This window comes from Rhinopithecus roxellana, chromosome 17 (assembly GCF_007565055.1).
Source record: "Rhinopithecus roxellana isolate Shanxi Qingling chromosome 17, ASM756505v1, whole genome shotgun sequence".
NCBI lineage: Eukaryota > Metazoa > Chordata > Mammalia > Primates > Cercopithecidae > Rhinopithecus > Rhinopithecus roxellana.
Genome location: NC_044565.1, coordinates 70,812,179 through 70,825,331, shown reverse-complemented (window position 1 = coordinate 70,825,331; position 13,153 = coordinate 70,812,179). Strand labels below are relative to the sequence as shown.

Sequence of the window (13,153 nt, the reverse complement as noted above, 5' to 3'; positions counted from 1 at the left end):
CAGCTCTTGAATCTCTTTTATCCCCCTCAGAATCTTTTTAACCAGCTTGAAAAAACATCAGAATTGTTCAGTGTTACTACGTAAATTAAATGTTTGGGGGCCGGGCACAGTGGCTCACACCTTTGGGAGGCCAAGGCAGACAGATCACCTGAGGTCAGGAGTTCGAGACTAGCCTGGCTAACATGGTGATACCCTGTCTCTACTAAAATACTAAAAATATAAAAATTAGCCGGTTGTGGTGGCGGACGACTGTAATCCCAGCTACTTGGGAAGCTGAGGCAGGAGAATCGCTTGAACCTGGGAGGCGAAGGTTGCAGTGAGCTGAGATTGTGCCACTGCACTCCAGCCTGGGTGACGGTGAGATTCTGTCTCAAAAAAAAAAAAAAAAAAAAAAGTTTGGGCGATACATTTTAGAAACATGAATTACAAATGGGACTTATTATATTCATAGGCATCAGTTATTTAGCATTTACCATATATCATACATTGTTTTGAAAACTTTATATATGTTTTTCACTTACTATGGACAACTTATCTTTCAGGTTATCCATATTTTACAGATAAACAGTGACTTAGAGTGATTAGGTCGTTGTTTAAATATAGATGTTTTATAGGTTTTTGGTTGTGTGTGGTTTTTTTTTTTTTTTTTTTGAGACAGGTTCTCATTCTGTCACACAGGCTGCAGTGCAGTAGCATGATCATGGCTCATTGCAGCCTCAATCTCCCAGGATCAAGCAAGCCTCCCACCTCAGCTTCCCATGTAGTTGGACTACAGGCACATGCCACCACACCCAGCTAATTTTTGTGGGGTTTTTGGTAGAGACGGGGTTTTGTCATGTTGCCCAGGCTGGTCTCAAACTCCTAGGCTCAAGCAATCCTTCTGCCTTGACCTCCCAAAGTGCTGGGATTATAGGTGTGGAGCCACCATGCCCGGCCTCTTTTATGGGCTGTAAAATAGTAATGCCTTGGAGGATAAATGCTGCCATTCCTAGATTTATCTCTTAGGCTAGAAGTATTTAAAATTATACATGTGTGTAAATTTTTTATTAAATAACGTATTACAGAACGTAGAACATTTAAAAATCTCTGCCTTTTTAGAGTTTACAGTCTATGATAGAGCTTGACATTAAATAGTCACACAGATATAAAACTAAAACTGTTATAAATTCCCCCCAAAGAAGTACAAGGTACTATGAGTAACCATAATGGGGGACTTTGCTCTAGCAAGTGACAGTTGAGCTGAGACCTGAATGGTAAGTAGGAATTAACTACAGCAGGGAAAATGGGAATAAAAAGTGATGCTGGGGTCGAGTGGAAAAGACTGGATAGATAGGGATGAGGCCATGCAAGTTCTTACATACCTGTGAAGGGATTGATCTATCCTAAGAAAAATGGGATGCCATTGAAGAATTTAAGTAAGGGGTGACATGTTTAGATCTGTGTTTTGAAAATCATTCTGGCTGCATTTAGACAAGTGATTGAATCAGGAGCAGAATATTCTGGTGTTATATTTATGATAACTAGCTGAACATTTATATAATAATGATGCCTTTATAGCTTTTATAACATTTCCAGATACAGTTATACATTGCTTAACAGTGGCAATACATTCTGCTAAATGCATAGTTAGGCAGTTTCATCATTTTGTGAACATTATAGAGTGTACTTACACAAACCGAGGTGTATAGCCTACTACACACCTAAGTTATATGGTATAGCCTACTGCTCCTAGACTGCAAACCTGGATAGCATGTTACTGTACTAACTACCATAGGCATTTATAAGACAATGGTAAGTATGTGTGTATCTAAACACAAAAAAGGTAATGTGTTGCACTACAGGGCTATGATGTCAGTAGGTGATAGGAATTTTTCAGATCCATTATAACCTTTTCTTTCTCTCTTTTCCTTCTTTTTTTTTTTTTTTTTTTTTTTTTTGACAGAGTCTTGCTCTGTTGCCCAGGCTGGAGTGCAGTAGTACGATCTTGGCTCACTGCAACCTCCACTTCCTGGGTTCAAGCAATTCTCCTGTCTCAGCCTCCCGAGTATCTGGGACTACAGGCATGTGCCATCATGCCCGGCTAATTTTTGTATCTTTTTAGGAGACAGGGTTTCACCATGTTAGCCAGGCTGGTCTCAAACTCCTGACCTTAAGTGATCCGTCCACCTGCCTCAGCCTCCCAAAGTTCTAGGATTACAGGTGTGAGCCACCATGCCCGGCTATTATAATCTTAGGGGAACACCATCCTGTATGCAGTCCCACCTTGAGTGAAATGTCATTATGTAGCACATGACTATACAGAAGCTCTGAAGTGCTTCTATTTGAGACAGAGTCTCACCCTGTCACCCAGACTGGAGTGCAATGGCACGGTCTTGGCTCACTGCAACCTCTGCCTCCTAGGTTCAAGCAATTCTCCTGCCTTAGCCTCCCAAGTAGCCGGGATTACAGGCACACGCTACCATGCCTGGCTAATTTTTGTATTTTTAGTAGAGATAGGGTTTCACCATGTTGGCCAGGCTGATCTCAAACTCCTGACTTCAGGTGATCCACCTGGCTCAGCCACCCAAACTGCTGGGATTACAGGCATGAGCCACAATGCCTGGCCTGACGTCTATTTTTTAATTCCATCATGGAAATATTCCCTTTTCTTCTACCCTTCTATTTAGCTAGTAATGAAATGATGTCATTCATTTAATGCTTTGAATGCCTATTATGTGTCAGTCCCCGATTGTCTACTTTGAGAAGGGGCTGGCTTAAAGAGCCAAGAAAAGTTCTGCCCTTCACTCCTGTTTCTTAGAGAATACTTAGTTTCTGTTTGGCACATGGTGCTCAGTAGATGTTGAATTGAACAGGACCTTTTGAACAGTACCCATTTCCCCTCAGTTCCCCACCCCCACACTGTTTTGTTTTTGTTTTTGTAGTTTTCTTCTATTTCTCTTCTTTTTCTTTGGTAGTTGTCCATTCTAGTCAATCAAGGCCCAGCTTAAGCCCTTTCTCCAGCCCTCCTCCAAACAATAAGTGTGTTTACAGTCTGGTTTATGGGACAGATACCTTCTAATGTTAGTTTTCTATGTCCATGTCTGGCTGTCCTGTAAACTAAATATTTGAGACTGACTGAAAACTGTCATCCCAATGCCTTCCAGGGGCCCTACCTTTTATACCCAGTAAATAGTCACTAGAAGTTTCCTGATATCTTTAGGCCTACACTGGGTCATGTTTTTGTTTTTTGAGACAGCATCTCGCTGTCACCCAGGCTGGAGTGCAGTGGTGCAATCTCAGCTCACTGCAACCTCCACCTCTCAGGTTCAAGCGATTCTCCTGCCTCATCCTCTGGAGTAGCTGGAATTACAGGCATGCACCACCAACATGCCTGGCTAATTTTTCTATTTTTAGTAGAGACAGGGTTTCACCATGTTGGCCAGGCTGGTCTCGAGCTCCTGACCTCAAGTGATCTGCCTGATTCAGCCTCCCAAAGTGCTGGGATTACAGGCGTGAGCCACCATGCCTAGCCAAGGATCATGTATTGGTTTGTCTGTTGACTTGGTTGTTCTAGAGGGAAATTTAGGTATACATAGTATATAGTTCTGGGATTGTGGGAGGCTTTCATTTTGAACTTCACATTTTCAGAGGCAGTGGGAACTTCTGAAGTTTCTATAGTCATGTAAAAGATATTTTAAGTTAATCTGTTAGTGGCGTCTATGAGAATTTAACTGGAGGAAAAAACTGTTAAATCAGAGCTTTCATAGTAATACATATATAAGGTGATTAATAGTAGAAAATGAGCAGACAGTTCGGGTGGGGTGGCTCACGCCTATAAGCCTAGCACTTTGGAAGGCTGAGACAGGTGGATCACCTGAGGTCAGGAGTTCGAGACCAGCCTAGCCAACATAGTGAAACCCTGTCTCTACTAAAAATATAAAAATTAGCTGGGTGTGGTGGAGCATGCCTGTAATCCCAGCTACTGGGGAGGCTGAGGCACAAGAATTGCCTGAACCTGGGAGACGGAGGTTGCAGTGAGCTGAGATCGCACCATTGCACTCCAGCCTGGGCAACAAGAGCAAAACTCCATCTCAAACAAAGAAACAAAGAAAATATTATGAAAGAAGAACCAGATAAGCTAGTAATTCATTGGATGCAGAGAGAAAAATGTATATATCGAGACTTTTTGACTTAAAATGCAGTTATGTCCTAATAAACACTTGTGACTTGAAGATATCATTAAGTAAAAAATGCATTTGGGCCAGGTGCAGTGATTTACATCTGTAACCCCAGCACTTTGAGAGGCCAAGGTGGGAGGATTGCTTGAGGTTAGGAGTCCGAGACCAGCACCAGTCTGGGCAACATAGGAAGTTTCTACAAAAAAAAAAAAAAAAGCTGGGCATGGTGGCACATGCCTGTAGTGCCAACTACTCAGGAGGCTGAGGTAGGAGGATAACTTGAATCAGAGGAGGTTGAGGCTACAGTGAGCCATGATCACATTACTACACTCCAGTCCAGGTGACAGAGCAAGATCCTGTCTGGTGGGGAAAAAAAGCATTTGGCTGGGCACAGTAGCTCACACTTGTAATCCCAGCACTTTGGGAGGCAGAGGTGGAGGATTGTTTAAGGCCAGGAGTTCATGACCAGCCTGGGCAATGTAGTGAGACCCCATCTCTATTTTTAAAACATTTTTATTTTATTTTTTTTCTTTTTTGAGATGGAGTCTCACTCTGTTGCCCCAGCTGGAGTGCAGGGGCATGATTTTGGCTCACTGCAACCTCTGCCTCCCGGGTTCAAGCAGTTCTCCTGTCTCAGCCTCCCGAGTAACTGGGACTACAGGCGCCCACCACCACGCCCAGCTAAATTTTGTATTTTTAGTAGTGACAGGGTTTCACCATATTGGTCAGTCTGGTCTCGAACTCCTGACCTCAGGTGATCCGTCTGCCTTGGCCTCCCAAAGTGTTGGGATTACAGAGGTGAGCCACCGCACCCGGCAAAAAATATTTTTAAAAAGATGCATGTAATACAGCTAACCACCGAACATCACAGCTTAGCCTAGCCTACCTTAATGTGCTCAGAACACTTACATTAGGCTACAGTTGGGCAGCATCATCTGGCAATACAGTACACTGTCAAAAATTAGTTGTTTACTCTCATGATTTCATGGCTGCCTGGAAGCTGCAGCTAGCTCACTGCCTCTGCCCAGCATCAAGAGAGACCATTATACAGCTTTCCACTGAATGCGTATAGCAACCATTGGTAAGTCAAGGACCAGCTGTATTTTCGAACTTCTGTCTGCTATTCAGAAGACTCTTCCCTTAATTCTCTGGGTAAAACAGGACTCAGTCAATGCCCAGCTAATATCTTACTTTGAAAAACCTTTACCAAACCTCTCACCCCACAGAATTCTGAAATCTGTTGTGCTCCTCAATATTGATCATATACTTTGCATAGCCCTTATCACATTATTAACTTATATGCCCTAATTATGCCTTCATTAAGTGTAAGAATTTTAAACCTGGATGACTAGAACAGTGGTAATGACAAAAATAAGTAAGAAAATTCAAAGAATGATTTATTTTTGAGGAAAAATTATTTGGTTTTTAGATTATTTAACAGTTGGAATGTTACATGCCTCCCTATATGATCCAAGGCTAAAGCTTGGTATATATTTTTTCCCTTGACTTCGCTTTAAAATCTCATGGGTCCTCAGATAATACATAATATATATCTATGTTTCACATGGACCAGCCCAGGCATCATAAAGCTTACAACAGCATTCGGTAAGGAGAAACAATTGTAGTTTAGTTATTATAAAAATATGTTATATATTCAGATAGAACTGGGTTCCCATCTTGTTTCTGTTATTGTTTTACCTGGTAATGGTGTGACTTTTCTGAGTTTATTTTTTCATCAGTAAAATGAATATAATAATGCCACTTCAAGATTTCTTAGGGGGTTGGGTGTTAAATGAGATTAAGTATCTAGCATGTGATTGGTGATTGTCATGTATATAAATATGTAAAGAATGTTTCATCTAAAAAAAAAAAGAATGCTTCCTCTATCGTTCCCAAAAGTCATTTTTTAAAATTATTATTATTTTTTTTTTGAGACAAAGTTTTGCTCTTTTCACACAGGCTGGAGTACAGTGGCACCATCTCGGCTCACTGCAACCTCCACCTCCCAGGTTCAAGCGATTCTCCTGTCTCAGCCTCCCGAGTAGCTGGGATTACAGGCATGCACCACCATGCCCAGCTAATTTTTGTATTTTTATTAGAGACAGGGTTTTACCATCTTGGCCAGGCTAGTCTAGAACTCCTGACCTCAGGTGATCTGCCCCCTCTTGGCCTCCCAAAGTGCTGGGATTACAGGCACGAGCCACCATGTCCAGCCCCAAAAGTCAAATTTTTGACAGTATTTATACCCCACCTTGTCAAATTGAAAAACAGTTTGTTCTTAATAAATGTCATAAACATGTTTATCTAAAACTTTTATTTAAATGTGTTGTTTTTAACAAAAAATATTTTAAGGTAGGAAAATATGTCTTTACCTGCGAATTGAGGAGTTGCTTGCTTGTGTTTGAAAGAAAGGTGGAAGCACTGATCACCATCTATGCTAAGTTTAGCACAGAAGTCTAAAGCAGAGCATAAACTTTTTGTGTCTTTCTTGAAGAATGCTGAATTCAGTTTTTTGCAACCACATACTATCAGATGATTCCAACCTTAGGTGGACTGGAGGAAGAAAAGTTTGCTAGTAGAGGTCACTAACTCAGCAGCGGTTTAGGCAGTGAGAAACTCATCCCACTCCTGTAGCATCGTGTGTCCCTATTATCCTGCACTCTCCCCTCTACTCCCAATGAGCTCACTCTCCATTAAAACTATAGGAGGAAAATGAATGTATATTTTTACCAGTAAAATATGTGTACAATCAATTTTCCTTTGTATTGCTTACCCTCTGACATCCTGAAACAAAGAGTTTTACAGTTAACCATGGGTTAATACTCAGAACAAAATGGCTATGGGTAAATATTTGTTCTTTTCTGTATAGGACCTATAAATCCTAAATCATGGCTTTCACCCAGTGAAAGGATGAAAGCACACAGTTCCTTCTACAACTCCCCTAAGTTAATACCCCACTTTTCATCCACAGTCCCTCAAAGACCTTTATTTTTTCTCCAAAGTATACTGACTGGCAGAGCCCCCTCTTCCCTGGGTGCACTCAAATTTCCTGTTGAGATGTCAAGGCCTATACTATGGAGTGTTATTACCGTTGATATCTACAGTGGTTGGTCTGAATAAAATACGTATAATTGCTTCTCTTTTGCTTTCTGTAAATATCTGTTCAAATTCTTGGAATTCTCTCCCAGCTCACTTATGTAGCCTTTCAGCAGGGACTTGGTTCTTAATGCTTTTGCCACTTCCTTAGTAGTCGGCTAGAAGGCTTCTGTGGCAGCTTATTTTCACTGCCAACGGCAGGATTGCATCAAAAGGGCAGTAGACCATAATATTTAGGAATTCAGGCTCTAGTTTTGAGTCAGAGACCTGGGTTCACATGTCACTCCAGTTCTTTGGGCAAATTATTTAACTTCTCTAAGCTTTAGTTTCCTTATCTGCTGAGTAGAGGTATAGTATTCACCCTGAAGTTGGCTGTGAATATTAAATGATATTATGAATACAAAATGCATTATATATTGCCTTGGACATTGTAAACATTCAGTAAAGCTTACCTATTATAAGGATCAAAGAGTAAAGGAAGCTGGGAGAGGAAGGATGCTAAAAGACAATTTTTTTTAAATAGATGGGGTCTTGCTGTGTTTCCCAGGATGGTCTCAAACTCCTGGTCTCAAGTGATCCTCTTGCCTCAGCATAATAAAAAATATGCCTGAAGATGTTGAAAAGGAAGAGACTATACTGCAGTGCAAATTTGTTGAGTGATTACTATGGCCAAGAAATAGAACAATGACTGAGGCATAACCCCTACCTTCAAGAATCTTACAGTCTAGTTTCTCCCTTAGTAAAGCTTCAGTAGCCACTATTAATCTCTTTGTGGTAAAAACAAATTGGTAAAATTCTGAAATAATGCAGGTGTGTTAATCTCTCATGATAGAATTAGAAAGGACCATGAAAAATCTGTCCGCCCTGTCTTGAGATGGGTGAAAACCTGGAAGGCTTTGTAATAGAAAGGATCACTGATAGTAGTAGAATATTATTCTAGTGCTATTTCTAGACATTTCTAGAAAATAAATGTCAGATATTATATATAAAAATAATTTGAGTGAAATTATGGTGCAGTTGTATTTTTTCCAGCTAATAAGATTCTTTTCTAATTAATACACTATTGCTGAAAGCCACTTAAATCCCAACAAAATGAAATATATAAAGAAATTATGGTACTTATACCACGTCAGAATTAAAAATCAGGTTTTGGGCTGGGTGCGGTAGCTCACACCCATAATCCCAGCATTTTAGGAGGCCAAGGAAGACAGATCACTTGAGGCCAGGAGTTCGAGACCAGCCTGGCCAACATGGTGAAACCCCTCACTACTAAAAACACAAAAAATATCTGGGCATGGTGGCACATGTCTGTAATCCCAGATACTTAGGAGGCTGAGGCATGAGAATCAGCCAAACCCGGGAGGTGGAGGCTGCAGTGAGCAGAGACTGTCCTACTGCACTCCAGCCTGGGCAACAGAGTCAGACTCTGTTTCAAAAAAAAAAAAAAAGAAACTGGTTTTGGAGGACTCAGTAATGACATAGGAAAATACTTTGTATAAGTGAAAAAAGCAAGCCCAGATATAGTATGGTTCTAATTTTGTTAGAAAAGTATACAGAAGGAACATAGGTCACATTAAAAATCTGTTTAGTTGGGTCACCACAAAACAGATATGGACACAAGACAAAAAGTAACTGAAAGGGGAGAAAGTTTCAAGATTAATTTAACTCATATTGTTGAAGTATATAAATTATTATGTATCCCTGCCAGCAAGGACTGACTAGAGCTCAGTAAACAACATGCATAAATCTAATTCTGGCATATTACTAAATCATATCTTGAGAACTGGTATAAACTTGAGAAGGATCACCTATTTTGTCCATTGACAGTGAGTTGTATGACTCCTGAGAATGTTTTTCTGTCACCCCTGATGTATGACTGGATAAAGATGATGATGAAGACAATCCCAGTCTAACATATCTTCTTTTTTTACCACAGAGTGAACAATCTACTGGTGTGGCACTAGGTCCCCGGGGCAGCTGAACTTCATCTCTGTTGTAGTTTCTGACAGCTCCACTGTGATGAACAGAGCGTTCTCTTTGCCAGATATAATGGGTTGGTGCAATGGCCATAACCTATAATGGAAAGCTTACTTTTAGAATTTTAGTAATATTTCAAAATTTACTAAAATTGAGTTCAAAAATTATAACTCAAGAACAACTGTCTCTAAAGTGAAGATAAAAATCCAAATTGCTGATTTATGAAACAAAACACTTCCAGATAAGGCTGGGAGGATCATCACTAAAAAGTGACTCATTGCTTGGATCTTTAAGACAATAATCGACAAAGTAAATTATTTTAAACAGGAAATAGGACTGAAGCAAACTTCCAGGTTATCGGGGTATTTATTTTTCAATTCTGAATATTCTAAGTTTGGGAAAGATAATACAGTTACTCCAAAACAATATGTAATTCTTAACTTTGGAATGTATTGGGTTAAAAAACAATTAATTGGCCAGGCGCGGTGGCTCACGCCTGTAATCCCAGCATTTTGGGAGGCTGAGGCGGGTGGATCACGAAGTCAGGAGATCAAGACCATCCTGGCTAACATGGTGAAACCCCGTCTCTACTAAAAATACAAAACAATTAGCCGGGCGTGGTTGCGAGTACCTGTAGTCCCAGCTACTCGGGAGGCTGAGGCAGGAGAGTGGCATGAACCTGGGAGGTGGAGCTTGCAGTGGGCAGAGATCACCCCACTGCACTCAAGCCTGGGCGACAGAGCGAGACTCCATCTCAAAAAAAAAAAAAAAAAAAAGGAAAAAGAAAATAGCAAAGATGGGAATGGGTGCGGTGGCTCACGCCTGTAATCCCAACACTTTAGAAGGCTGAGGCAGGTGGATTGCTTGAGCTGAGGAGTTCGAAACCCAGCCTGGGCAACAGTGTTCCTAAAATTTGATACTTGGCCCTCTGTTTTTCTGTGTATATACTCTCCCTATCTGTGATCTCAAGAGGTAAGTAAAGTATAGGTGTTAAAAGCACTGACTTTCAAAACCAACCCAGTGAGCTTCTCCTCTCCCTGGCAGGGAGAAGAATGGGGAGGAATGGGGAGGAGACAGATATAGGCATAAAAAAATAAAATAAAATAAAAAATAAAAAAAAGCACTGACTCTGGAGTCAGACTGCCTTGGTTTGAATACTGGAGTGCTGCTTTAATTATTGTGTGTCCTTGGAGAAGTCACTTAAACTCTCTGTTCCTTAGTTTCTTATCTGGGATTACCTAGCCAGATCTAAGAATTGTGAGAGTTAATACATGGGCAATACTTAGAACAGTGCCTGGAAAGTTCTTAAAAAGTATTAATATTACTTTCACCTTGAATCTCTTAAATACTCTAAGCATCATTTATATGTAATGACTTTTACTCTACCTGTTGACCATTCATTTAATTATATCCAGTTACTGCCTTAAATTCATGTCTATATACCAAATTCCTTATCTCCCCAAAGAATCCAGTTTGCTTCTGTAGCCTTCCTTATTTCCATTATGGAACCCATTACTCTTCCTGTTATATAGATTTGAAACTGACAGTTCCCTCTCCCATGTACCCTATATCCAACTGGTCACCAGGTAATGATAATTGTAATTTTTTAACATTTCTAACATGTGTTTCATTTTCTTCAGCACTGCTATCAATTTTCGTCACACCCTTGTTTCCAGCTATAGCAAGTTTAGCAGTTTCCAATACATTCCCTATATTGGATCTCCTCTGCATACTGTCATTGGATTATTCTATCAAAACACACTACTTATCTCATTGCTTTCTAAATTCCTAACCTGGAATCAAGTAATAGATAGTGAAGAACTCAGCTACGATGATATTGTGGCATCTTGGCCAGAATATTAACTGGAATAGAGAAAAACTTCTTGATTAAATTGCCACCCTCCATGATGCATGAAAGGGGCTGGAAGTGTAGTCTTAACTCTCTCATTAGATAGGCATCCTCCCTAATGTGTGAACCAGTTTAGAAATTAAGCCATCACCAATGTAATAAAATCCCACCTCAAAGGAGTTGTTGATAAGATCATCAGGTAAGAAGATAAAAATTGGAATAAACAAAGAAATAGTCCACTCTTTTCTGGAGAAGCCCTACATATATTTTCCAATTTAATCACACCCCATCTCTTTCCAAAAAAGAATGAGGCAGCTGACAAAAAAGGGGGAAAAAATTTCATTGAATTTAGACCCAAAAGGGAAATTTTGACTAAAAGGGGAAAGCAGACATGCCAGTAATAAAATGTAATAAGAGTCGATGTGGTCAAGGATAATACCTGGCTGTTAGCTTCTTTGCAGCCAAGATTAAAAAAATAAAAGAGAAAAATTACAAAACTCATTATTTGAAAAGACAGCACTTGTTCTTTCTTATGTCAGTGGTGTATAATGCAAAGAGCACTAAGTTTAAGTACATTGGGTCTGCTACTTATTAACTTCATGGCCATGGACAAATCACAATCTTACTAAGCCACAGTTTTTGCATCTGTGAAACGGAGAGAATACTGAGGCTATTTAATTCCCAAGACAAGATATAAATGCATTTTCTAAACTAACCAATATGAGAAGCTTATATGGAGGCTAGATGTCACAGAAAAAAGAGAACGCTAGGAAGTCATTAGATGTTCTGGCTCTGCCACTTCTATGATTTTGAGTAAATCCCAGCCTCTTTGGTCCTCAGTTTCATTAGCTGTGAAATGGGGATGCCACCACCCTCACAGCTATTTGTGTGATAATTTCTGGGAAAACTCATAATTTGTAAAGCACTGTGCAAATGTAAAGTATTATTATTGTAAGCTAGTTTGTAGCTACTGTCCTAACTTGAGGTTATTTTAGGATATGGGACTAAAGAAATGTTTCATTTGACAGTGTGCTAGGCTTTCAGTAACAAATGTATAGAATAGTTAAATTTTCAACTGTATGTCTTGCTACTTCAGGAATGGGAATGGGGTGAAATAATACTTCTTTACAATAAACTCCCAGGGCACTGAACTTGGTGTGTTATTCATAAAGTAGTTATCCAGTGAACACTTAACAGAACAGGATAAAATCTACTAGGCAGTTACCTTTTCTGTACTCCAACATGATTCAAATGTACCTTGTTGGAACAGCCAAAGAACAGCTTCTCTATCTGCCACTGGAGTAAGGGGCAGTGCAAAGTGAGCTCAGTGAATAATTATAGTTTATTGTTTCCCTATTTCATGGATAAGAAGGTATGAAACAGAATTGGAAGTTCCATTCATTTGATCAGTCAACAAATAATTTATTGACTACCCACTATGTGTCAGGCACAGTTCTAGGCTCTGGAGATAGAATAAGAACAAAATAAAGCTGGGCACTCACGCCTGTAATCCAGCACTTTGGGAGGCCGAGGCAGGTGGATCACTTAAGCTCAGGAGTTTGAGACAAGCCTGGCCACCATGGTGAAAACCCTGTCTCTACTAAAAATACAAAATAGCCGGGTATGGTGGCGCATGCCTGTAATCCCAGCTATAATCCTAGCTACTTGGGAGACTGAGGCAGGAGAATTGCTTGAGCCCAGGAGGTGGAGGTTGCAGTGAGCCGAGATTGTGCCACTGCACTCCCGCCTGCGTGACAGAATGAAACTCTGTCTAAAAAAAAAAAAAAAACCAAAAATAGGGCCAGGCACTGTGGCTCACGTCTGTAATCCCAGAACTTTGGGAGGCCAAGGTGGGAGGATTGCTTGAGCCCAGGAGTTCAATGTTGCAGTGAGCTATGATTGCACACTGTAGCCTGCAGCCTGGGTAACAGAATGAGACCCTGTCTCAAAAACAAAAACAAAACAAAACAAACAAAAGCAAAACAAAGATCCTGCTCTCTTGGAATCTATATTTTAGTGGGAGAAAGTTTGTTAGCAAGATAAATAAGTAAAAAGGAGTCTGTTATATGATGGT

At 40.2% G+C, this 13,153-nt stretch overlaps 1 protein-coding gene across 2 annotated transcripts in view; it reads right to left on the bottom strand.

The window, feature by feature from the left end:
• The window catches only part of SPDYA (speedy/RINGO cell cycle regulator family member A), a 33,671-nt gene that overhangs the window by 919 nt on the left and 19,599 nt on the right, over nt 1–13,153 (bottom strand). Inside the window, exon 5 of one of the 2 annotated variants that reach the window (XM_010371171.1) lies at nt 9,031–9,326. In XM_010371171.1, the coding sequence (XP_010369473.1) occupies nt 9,031–9,326 (296 nt within the window). Of the gene's footprint in view, nt 1–8,813; nt 9,327–13,153 lie in introns of those variants that run through there. The other variant, XM_010371172.2, reaches the window with a different exon arrangement.